Raw genomic sequence first — 11,633 nt, 5'->3', positions numbered from 1 at the left:
ATTCACCCATTTGCATTAAGCTTTGTATCATTAGAAACTCGGTAGTATTTTTGAATGGTTGTGCATCCTGCCCTCATTTTCCCCCGAGACGGGAAATCTTTGTATTTTTAAGTCTGAAAAGGAGCAAAAAAAAGGGCAAAAATCGTCATTTTGCATCATCGGCGGCTGCTGTGGTTAGCAGGGGTGAAACTACGTCGCTAGTTCCTCATATTTTCGACCACTGAAGCTACAGACCTATCGCAGATCAGTGGGTGGGATCTAACTCACAGAATCAACACTTAACGCCCGCCATATTGCTTGGTAGCTATGCTAACAGGCTCTATGGAGAAAGCTGATAAGAACCGACAATAGTGAAAAAATATGGATGATATTGATGAAGGGGATTTTGAAGGTCTTGTGCTCGAATGGGATGTTCATGGCTATCTCTATGAACCGCAATATTGCAGCGAGTCAGCTGTTATGCCTCGACTGCTGTGGCTGCTGGCCGGCAGCGGTGAGGACGAGGAGCCCGGGGGCGGCTCGAGCTGGGGTGGACTGGTGGTGTCGGTGTTCTCACTGTTTGCTTATGAACACAGACATTGAGTCTGTTTTCTGCCAGGAATTTCCAAGATGCCAATTCCTTCTGGAAGAAATCTCAGAAATCAGAAATCTCAGGATCAGAACGGCTGTATGTGTTGTAATAAATGTCTGTAAATAAACCCTGAGATTCAGTGGAAGTGGCCTGCGGAGCTGTGCATTCTGGGAGTTGGTGTCTTTCATCCACATGAGCCGAAAAGACACTTTCTGCCTTTTCTCGCTAAAGAAGCACCAACTTCAAAATTTATTTCACATTTTACTACATATATGACCCAATGTCAATACAGACTCATGTTTCAATGGGTGAAGTATCCCTTTAATATTTAAAGTCTATGGTCACAACTCGGCAAATGGTAAAATCGACTTGAGCTTGAATAGCGCTTTTCTCGTCTTCTGACTAATCAAAGTGCATTTTCCACTGCAGGTCACACCTACCCATTCACATCACAGTCACACACTGATGGAAGAGGTTGCTATGTAAAGTGTCCATCAGCATTTACTTATTTCTATACATTCACACACAGAAATCACAGTAATAAGGTAGAAAATGTTTTCATGCAGGAATTCTGCAGTTTCATGATTTGGGTTGGATATCGAAAAGCACAGCAAATTTACATTTAAGCTAAACTATAACAACATTATTTTGTATAGCGCCAATTGATGATAAATGTTATATGAAGACACTTTACATTAGTGCAGGTAAAAGACCTTACTTATTGCTACATACTGTATATCATGTTACCAAAGAGCAAGTAAAAGCCATGATCTTCTGCCAAGAACAAAGTTGCAGAGTTGTCAAAGGTGTCTTTTATTGACTTTGATGAAGCAGCTGTGAGACGTATTTTGGCATGAGGAGGGAGAGAGTGATCAGAGGGTGTTAAATAAAAGCTTGGTTTAATCATTTTAATCATGTTCAGGTTTTATCCCAGCAGGAGTTTAGATTTGAAGTCCCACTTACACAAAATGTCTTCCATTGTTATGATTATATAAAATGTTCTTTTTTAATGTGTTACATAACCAGGAGGACAATGCATTGAACCATTTAGAAGTTGAAGGGTATAGTGAGTTGTTGAAGGAGCAATGGCAACTCTGACACGTAGTGTTTAACAAGGGTACTGTAGTCTAAATTCAAAACATTGGAGAGAGCTGTGAACCCCACCCCCTGCTCCATAGAGTAGATGTGCACACAATTAAGTTACATGTCACGGACAAGGAAGCTTCAGTGTTTAGCCAGCCCTGCAACGATCTTGACACCTTTATGTGCTCTAACCTGGCTCCATTTTCTAAAAGTATCTCAAATATGTATCCGATTTTACCACATTTCTGGTCATGCATGCATAAAAAAGAACAACGTTTTTTAGGCAAGGTAGAATCAGTTATATTCGACTTTATTGCCCCCTTCCATTGTTGCAACATCTGTTGGTTTGCCATAATCACTGGTGTCATTTTGGCAAACGGAGTGGCATTCAAAACTGCCGTGTGGGGATTACTTAAAGCTACCTATACCCTCTCTGGTCAAACAAAAACAAACCATTCCTGACCCGAATCTAAACTTAGAATGAGGACATACTGACTGCTATTGTTATCTAAAAAGCAAGCGCTTTAACATAGCATGTTTCCTTAATGTCTCATGATATAGTAAGGTCATTTTAGGATTACATTCAGAAGATATATTACATATTGCTTCTTTAGGACCCTAAATAAAAAGTCACACTGCTCTACTGAGAGGATATACAGCTGTAACAGAAATCATTTACACGATTAACACCATATTTAGTATGTGAAGTTTTTGTAATGGGATTTATTGAGCAGATCATTTACAGAATCAGGGGGACTATAATACAAATAAATAGTCTTACTTGTGTTTTTCTCAGGTGACACATCCAACACTCTTCTCAAGACTGGAGACAGACAGGAGTGGCGCGACACAGTGCAGAAGATCAGCAACCTACAGCTGCACTGCAATCTCATGCAAACAACTCTGGCATTGAGTGACAGTCTGTGAGCCCTGGATAAACACCCCCCTGACTGAAAAAAATATATCTACTGAAAAGTCTCACATTTGAAGGACAGAGGAGAACAAGGTGTACAGCATAGCTGATCTGCCAAGACCACCAACTGACTCACTCTGGCTGCAAATAAGAAACATTCAAAAAGGATCATTCATGACAATGACAAATTGGCTGTGGGGAACAGTCTGGTGCCATTTCTGTGCCTGCCCTGTGTTAGCTAACACCACCTTTTTTGAGTCAGATTGAACTCCCTTGCCCAGCCATTAGAAAGGTTTAATCTTGATAAAAAATTATCTGAATTTGGAAAACCATTTATTTCCACCCAGGACTGTGTAATACAGATCATCTTTATCCCTGTTTTCAAAGAAAACTGGATAGGAGCAACCTGATTCAGGAGCATATTTTTTGGGATTAACAGATCTGGATTACCAATGCTTTAAAGGGGGCTTCGCACTACATTCTATGTCCACAGGTGGAGCCAGGATTGACACAAACCCACAGCTGCTTCAGTAAAACATTCTTTGGTGACCAAATCCTTCTGCTTCTTTTTTAAACCCTGGTCAACCTAATCTACTGTGTCATGAAGCAAGACAACATTCTAGTGTAATATATAATTAAAAAAAAATGTCTTGAAAAATGAATTACTTTTTAAAAGGGTTTTTCTTTTACCAATTTAGTAGTTTCCTGTATTTTTCCTTTAATCCAGTTTGAATCCCGCCCTGTGCGGGGCTAAGGGTAATCCTGTTTTTTGTTTTTTTTTGTTGTTTTTTTAATCAAAGCAAAAAAGTTGATTTGTTAATCATTTAATTTAGTTAATCCATGACACCATTTTCGCTAGCTATGAATGTTTCCACAGTGAACCAGTCAGACTGCCCTGACGTGACGGTCCCGTTCCCCATCTTCTTTGCAATCGGTGTCGTGAGTCTGGCTGAGAACCTGCTAGTCGTAGTGGCTGTCATACGAAACAGAAACCTGCACTCGCCGATGTACTGCTTTATCTGCAGCCTGGCAGCCTTCAACACCATCGCCAGCCTCACCAAAACCTGTGAGAACTTGATGATAGTGCTAGCTGAGAACGGACACCTGCAGAAGAAGGGTTCCTCAGAGACAAAATTAGACGATGTGATCGATTCCCTGCTGTGTATGTCGTTTGTTGGCTCCATTTTCAGCTTCATGGCTATTGCTGTGGATCGGTAAGTATGCAGGCAGGGCTTGGATTTGCACAGAGAATAATAATAATAATAAATCTTTTCCTCCCCAGCACACTAATCCTCCAAAATCCCCATTTCAAAGGAATCACGATGCTCTTAGCTATTTTTCTTTTCCTTTATAATTCAAAGAGGGGATAGCACTGTCTGTAAAGGAAAGCAGAAGTAGGGTGGGAAAACTGTAGGTTGCAAAACAAAGTGGTTTCTGTGATCTGTTAACAACTGAGCAGTCTGTTTTGAACTGTCTTTCTGTGTGGGTCCCTTGACCAATTATTTTGGGCTCACATTTAAATTGAGCCCAATTTAAAAGTATCAGGTCCCACTAACTAGGTCTCTGGGGATAATTTGGAGATAGAAGTCAGAACTTTTCTCTGAGCACTAAACTTATGGAACTGCTGCTTATTAAGGAGTTTTCTGCATGTCATGTACACCTCACAGAACCACCATGCTACTGTTCTCTCGGTTTCTCTCATCCAACATGCACATGAAGCCACGTATTTCACTTTACTTTAACTACTGTTACTTCATACAAAAAAGGTAATCAATCATGAACGTGCTGATTTTTAAAAATTTGAAAACGAGATTTTCCCCGCTGGGGTGTTCTAATGCTTTCATGAATCTCTGACATGTAGGATCACAGGAGTACAACTGAAGGAGAACCAACAAACTTTGAAAACTGAAAGAAGACTTTCTAAAGCTTGGAACAGAGCATTTGTGATGAGCTGAAAGTCGCATCGAAGGCCACTAACGGTGTTTTCACACATGTGCAAACTCCTAAAAATTCCCCTAAATTTCCCTAAATTTTCAAGGTGGGATGTATGTGGGAACACCAAATTTATCAACCTGCGTTTCACAGGCTTTTTGACTGCCAGATCCATAGAAACATTTCTGTTCGAGGTTCAGGTGATGTGTAAAGCCAACAGTAAATATTCAGGAAAATTCAGCCAAGGTGATGACCTTCATATCATGCGACCAGCGTGTGATTTCAACAATCCTGATTCATGTGATGATGCTGCTTCATATTCTTTACTGATAGACAGTTTGTTTTTCTCTGAGCTTTAGTTGATACTGTTATTATGTCAAATTGCACATAGCAGTGATATAAAGGGAATACACTGTCATTATAGTGTCAGACTCTGTGTCTTCGTCCTCCATCTTGGATTTATGCAGCATATTTTCTTTCATCATGTCACATCTTACCTCCTGAGAACCATTTCTAGAAATGTTCAGCAGCCATGTGTGAAAACCAACTAATTTAGTTGGGGTATCAAAATTTAGAAGATTTATGCAAATACTAGAGAATTGCTCATCTGAACCAAAGATAAACCCTTTGATATGTCTCCTTTTGCATATTTTTATATCACTCTTTAACCATGAATAGGCATATCATTAAAACCCATGTGATACCAGCACTGGAGACATTGATAGTTTCAGCTGTCAAGCATCCAAGTGCTGCACAATTTACCAAAAAATAAATAAAGCTAATGGTGAACTATTTGTTTTCTCTTCCAGTTACATCACCATCTTCCACGCTCTCCAATACCACAACATCATGACAATGCAGCGTGCGGGGGTCATCTTAGCTGTCATCTGGACCACATGTGGGGTGTGGGCCGTGCTCATGGTTCAGTTCTTCGCCTCAAAGTTCATCATGATATGCTTTGTTGCCTTCTTCTTCATCTCCTTGGCGTTTATCTGCTTCCTCTATGCCTACATGTTCATGCTGGCACGCAGCCATGCCAGGGAGATCGCTGCTCTGCCGTCCAGCAAGGGGAGAAAGTTTCGGCGTCAGTGGTGGAGGGGCAGCATGAGGGGGGCCCTGACTCTCACCATCCTGTTTGGGGTATTTGTGGTATGTTGGGCACCATTTTTCCTTCACCTGACCATCATCATGGTGTGCCCTCTGAACCCGTACTGTGAGTGTTACCGATCGCTGTTCCAGCTTCATGTGGTGCTCATGATGAGCCACGCCCTCATTGACCCCGCCATCTATGCCTTTCGCAGCAACGAGCTCAGACACACCTTCAGGAAGATGCTGCTTTGTTCAGAATGGAGACAGTGCTCCTAAAAGAAATATATATTCTCTCTTGTTTTTTTTCTTTTTCACTGGAAAGGTTGCAGTTTCCAGCAGACTGCTCTGGATTCATTAGGTTGTAAATATCTACTAGGGCTGCATGTTAATAAACAAAAATCACGATCTTGATCACACATAATATTTAATCAAATTTTTAAGTGATGGCGATTCACTTGCTCCTTTATATGCATTTAGAACAAGCTGCACTCCTGTGGGTGTTGCCCACACAATGGGAATCTGTACCCACGGTTTACGAGTCCATTCGCACGGATTTGAAAACAGTTGGTCCAGTTTCATAAATTATGTGCAAAACCTTGTGCAGGCTACAAAATCTGTGGGCTAAATTAGGTTCGGAAATTGGCAATTATTTCCGTGAAGCATGTCAGCTCACTCTCTCTCTGTCTCACTCTCTCTATCTTTCTCTCTCTCTCTCTCTCTCTCTCTCTCTTGCGTTCAGTGCACGCAGGCAGGCAGGAGTGCGTCTGTAATCTGTTCCAGCCCTTAAAGGCTGAATATGCGACAATTTAAACTTAAATAAGGCAGAAATCAGAAGAATAACATACTGTACTCACTGCTTATTTGAATGTCACGTAAGCGCTTTTAGATCAAGTGTAAATCTTCATGCAGTGTGAAGCTATGAGCAAACTAAAGGTCGCTAGCATTAGCATGCTAACACAACAATGCAGCTCGAGTTGTTTTGGTTTCATGCTGGTGTTCAATGGCGACATCTGCTGGATCAAAAAGTTGTATATTCTTCCTTTAAGACAAAAACAAGAACCCAGTACCAATGCATTCATCATTGGGTGAACATGTGTCTTAGGAGATTTGAAAAGTACATACGTATAAAAAAGGGACAAAAGATTAGATTGTAATTCTAAAATTGTACAGAAAATGCACAAATTGATGCATAAAAATGATCAGAATGCAGGAAAAGTAATGTTTGGTGCTGAAAACTGTCCGGCAGAGACCCCCAGAAGCAGTTTCACAATTTTTCACCAATAATGACAGTCGCCATATTGGATCCTTGCCAACCTATCTTGCTCACTTTTTTGTCAGCTGGCCTTAAGTCTCCTGACAAACAGCAACGTGTCCACCAGCCTGTAAACGCTACACTGTTTGCAAATGTATGAATAACTCTTATGAATAACTGACAAATTATACAATATTCACCCACCCCAGCCTCAAGTGGACACTTGAGGAACTGCACTTTTCTTGAACCATAGCTTACCACATGACATTCTCACTCAAAATCATGAAATCCAGCTTGGCCAGTCTCAAGACACATCAAAGAGGATGTAGGTACCCCTCTAGTATCAGGAGGTCGGAGGCAATGGACAGGCCAAATAGGAATTTCTTCAGCACAATAAGTTTGATTCCTGTGTAAGACAAATAATCAATATTGACTTTTAAGAAGTTGACTTCATATCAATATAAATAATGTAAGATAGTTTAAAAACATACTACAGTTAGCTATGATATATACAGTGTTTGTTATGTATACTGTCTGTATCAAGCATGCATATGTTTATTGCTATTAAATCAAGAAGAAAAAAAAAACTAACTAAACTACAAGATCTAATTTGTGTTTAAATTGGGAGAGATTACGTTTTGTGTACTGCTGTGGAACAGCTGTCATGGCCTTCTTGTTGTCAAGCTACTACCTCAATTACAATATGCACCAAGTATTCACTGCTGGATACGTCAAGGCTTATGCGTATTGAACATTTGGTTTTCCTTTCAAGTGTTTGACTGTTCATGCATGTGTTTACTTTGACTTCTGCAAAACTGAACTTTCTTTTTATTCGAAAGCTGCCATCTGTCAGTCTTCTCTGTTCCTTGCTGGTTATTTAACTATCCACCCCTCCTCCGTCATCCTTTTCTCTCGGGATTTAGATGCGATCTCATTTCATCCGAGGTGTCAATCTCTTGAAATCTTGTTGGAAATTGCCTTTCTGCACCTCATTGAAATGAGAGAAATACTGCCCAAAACCTATTTCACTTTTTTTTTGTTGTATGGATCACGGCAATGTGATTTCCATCATGCACATGACCAAAAGATATCTGTGCTTTTTGTGCAAACAAAATGAAAGCACTCACCTTTTGATCGTTTGTTTTTATTCAGGCTCACAGAAATAAAATGCATTTTCAACAACACAGGTAGTACTGAAAGCAGCTATTGCAACTGAAGCTGACATTTACAATCTCTCATGCAATCACTCTGCTTTTAACAACCATACAATCTGCCCCCTCGGCTATTTGTATTATTTCACTGTACATAAGCGCAGCAGGTAATGAGCAGGTGGGGTTCACGTCTGACCAGTGTCACATCACATTCAGTGTTTTTGCTTCTATTTGCGATGGGAACAGGAACCCACTAATTTACAATCAACAACAACAATGAGTCATTATACATGATTGCCCAGATAATTCATGTTGGAGGCTGATTTAGAGCAAGCTATTACGATCCATTTCTGTTTTTTTCTACATTACGTAAAACCTGAGGAAAAGGAAAACATGTATGTATCACTGTTTGTTTGTTTTTTAAATAAAACCACTTCTCCATGCAGAAGCATAATATGCCTTTGCTATTCTTTTGATCTTCAAATTGTAAGAACTTGTAAAAAAAAACATTAATACCAGCTACATTAAGATCATTACAAGACAACACAGAAATAAGCATCTCTTTAATACTGTTTTCTCCTGTATCTCTAATCTTTTGTCAAATGTATTGAAGTGCAGATGATTCATTTTTAAATGCAAGTTAACATGGTTGCAACTTAACTTAACAGACATGGCTCACTCTTTTGCAATAAATATCAATATGTAACAATTGTAAACAAATGTGTAGTCTGTGCCTAAAGTGATGCATAAGGTTTTTCATCAGAAAGTAGTTTCAGCAGATGTTGCATTTTGTGATGAAGTTTCTGTCAAGCTTCTCAGTAAGGAGGTAGGCGGCACCAACACAGTGAAGCTGTTTGTACATTCATTTCTTACATTTCAAGTCTAACTTTATGTCATCTTTACATAAAGGAATTGAATACAGGCTGTGGTCACGGAGGAGGTATGTTGGCATCCTCAGGGGGCACGGACATAAAAGAGCAGCTATAATTAGGATACAAAGACGTGCAATAGAAAGTAATGACCCTCTGCATTGAGGTGAGAGCAGAGATGATAATACAGAGCATTGGCAGATTTAAGTAAAGTGCTCAATAACTGCCACACAGCAGGGGAAGGCAGGCATACAGCATCTGCAGAAAATTGGTTCCTGACAGTTGAAGCAATCCAAAAGTTTAATGGCAGCCTCCTACAATTCATTTAGCCGACGCTTTTATCTAAAAAGGGAATGAACATCAGAGAGTAAGAACAACACAAGAAAGGCTCTAGAGAGGAGAAAACAACATCAGTAGGTGCAAATGACCAGCTTTTAGTCCGTTCTGACACAGGTGCTGACAGGCAGTGCACAGAGGCAGAGCACTTAGTAGTATATCTACATTAAGAACTCTATCGACAGCTGTTGTTTAGAGCTCTAATCAGGATCAACGCATCATCATCATCATCATTATTATCATTATTATCATCAATATCATCAATATCATTAAGTGCGTAATTATTCATAAAAGAGTTTGGTCTTTAGCTTTTTCTTAAAGGTGCAAAGGGACTCTCTTTCCACTTAGAGATAAAAACAAGACTGCACATATCTGAAGACACGTGAGGAGTCTGGTGGTTTCTGAGGTTGCTACAGGTACAAACACATTATTCACTAAAGCAACAGAGAAATTTCAGATACATCAGGAGAAAATCACCTGCTCTTCTACAAATCTCTGACAGACAGTTAGCCTGGAGTTGTGCTCCTTGTACTCTTTTACATTAAAGGCAGGGTTGGTAATTTTCCCCAGATACACTTTTTAAGATTTTGGTTGAAATTGTCTTTAGGTCCTGACAGACATTAATAACTCATGTGCTCTGAAAATGGAACAAAGAAAATCTGTCATCTGCAGCAATAGTAAGCATGTAAAAACTTTGACTAATGTCTGCCACGAGGTACCAATTTGATGAACCAATCAGACCTCCCTGTCTCCCTGCCCGTTCTCTAACCCATGCATGCACGAGCTCACATTCAAAGAATGAGCTGAGGTCCGCTTCTGGACCAATGGTGTTTGTGCATGTAAGTGAGGGGGCGTGGCTTTGAGGGTGCAAAGAGGGGAGGGGGTGGGTGCAGACAGAGCACTGAGGGAATGCTACTTTCAAAATCATGCTAGTTTTTGAAAATTAACAACCCTGCCTTTAAAGAGATTTTTGAATTTGGGCTGTTTGAGGTACTTGTCAAAGTCGGAGTGTCGGCACTAAAGCTAGGCTATACACCGCTGCTTAACAGGGCCGTTTGTACAACGACATTTCATCTTGTTTTAAAAACTGACCAAGAAATCAAAAACGATGTAAGACTAGGTTTTATTTAGGAATACACATACATTTTCCTCCGCCTGCAGCACACTGATCAGCTGGTTGGGTGATGAAGGATTATATTTTTCTTAAAATGAGTTAAAATTACACGTGGCTCCGTTTGCAAGCACTCTGACCGTTGCTCAATAATTGGGCTGAGCTGACCGTCATCTCCTGTGGTCAATACACTCACTATTCACGAGTACCCATACAGCCCCACTCTGAAATATCCAAACTATCCCTTTAACACAAGATTGCTTTTCTGATTCTTGTTGCCTAGAGCGCTGGTATACTTGCCTTTAAAAAATGGTTCCAAATGTATTTGACCTCAGAAATTTTTGGGGGGGATCAAGGGCCCTCACCTGCCTCGATGTGTAGTCTTTCTTAACCTCCGACATCACCACCATACACACCTCCAACCAAAACACATCCACAGGAGTACAAATCATAGTCATGATGCATTGCTGAGGGAATCTTTCATGGAGAACAAACTGACACCAAACCCACTGCTCCTCTTCATCCTGCAAGCTATCCCTCTTTTCAAAACCATACACCATGACAACCGTATCTTACAGAGCACTTGTTCAATTTGAGTGGGTTGAGTGTCTGATCAGACACAGGTGCTGACAGACAGTGCACAGAGGCAAAACACAGTTTTTTAGTTTTAATATATCTTCTTCATCATCAACATCAACAGCTTCTCATGAGAATTGTAATCAGCATCAACACCATCCTAAATATTACTCTCGTCATCAGTATCATCATCCTCATTATTGTCAGTCGCATCAATATCATTAAGTGTGTAGGTGTTTATAAAATAGCTGGGTCTTTAGCTTTTTCTTAAAGGTGGAAAGGGATTCTGCAGATCAAATGCAGGTTGGTAATTCATTTCACCACCGGGGGGCGACAGTGGAGAAGACTAAATGGTAAATGGACTTGAGCTTGTATAGCACTTTTCAAGTCTTCTGATTACTCAAAGCTAGAGACTTAGGCCCCTTTTGGGAACATTGGAGCAGGTGTCTTTCACTGGCAGAATGTGGGCAGGGGGGAGTGTAGCCATAGATGAGAGAGTTAAGGTAAGGAGGAGTCGCTTTTGTTGCTGTTTTGTCAGCGAGCAGCAGGGTTGAAATGTGATGCGAGCAGCAACTGGGAGCCAGTGGAGCAATATGAACACCGGAGTGACGTGCTGTTTTGGGTAGTCGAGAATTTAACGCCTTCTAGGAGCTATAGGTGTCGTTATAACTCATGCCTACGTTGGAATGATCTAAGCTGGTGCAACACCACAAATGTTGGTAATGTGTAAACTCTGTTGTTGTTGTTGTG

General features: G+C 40.4%; 1 protein-coding gene across 1 annotated transcript; it reads left to right on the top strand.

Moving 5' to 3' along the window:
• The first annotated feature begins 2,456 nt into the window (after nucleotides 1-2,456).
• mc2r (melanocortin 2 receptor) lies at nucleotides 2,457-7,427 on the top strand. The gene is made up of 2 exons (XM_020638530.2): nucleotides 2,457-3,781; nucleotides 5,309-7,427. Exons 1-2 carry the CDS (start codon nucleotides 3,408-3,410, stop codon nucleotides 5,862-5,864), a joined length of 930 nt encoding a protein of 309 aa, XP_020494186.2. The 5' UTR covers nucleotides 2,457-3,407; the 3' UTR covers nucleotides 5,865-7,427.
• The last annotated feature ends 4,206 nt before the right edge of the window (nucleotides 7,428-11,633 follow it).

This window comes from Labrus bergylta, chromosome 8 (genome assembly GCF_963930695.1).
Source record: "Labrus bergylta chromosome 8, fLabBer1.1, whole genome shotgun sequence".
NCBI classification, from domain to species: domain Eukaryota; kingdom Metazoa; phylum Chordata; class Actinopteri; order Labriformes; family Labridae; genus Labrus; species Labrus bergylta.
The sequence above is the reverse complement of the archived record's forward strand: the minus strand, read 5'-3'. Positions and strand labels throughout refer to the sequence as shown.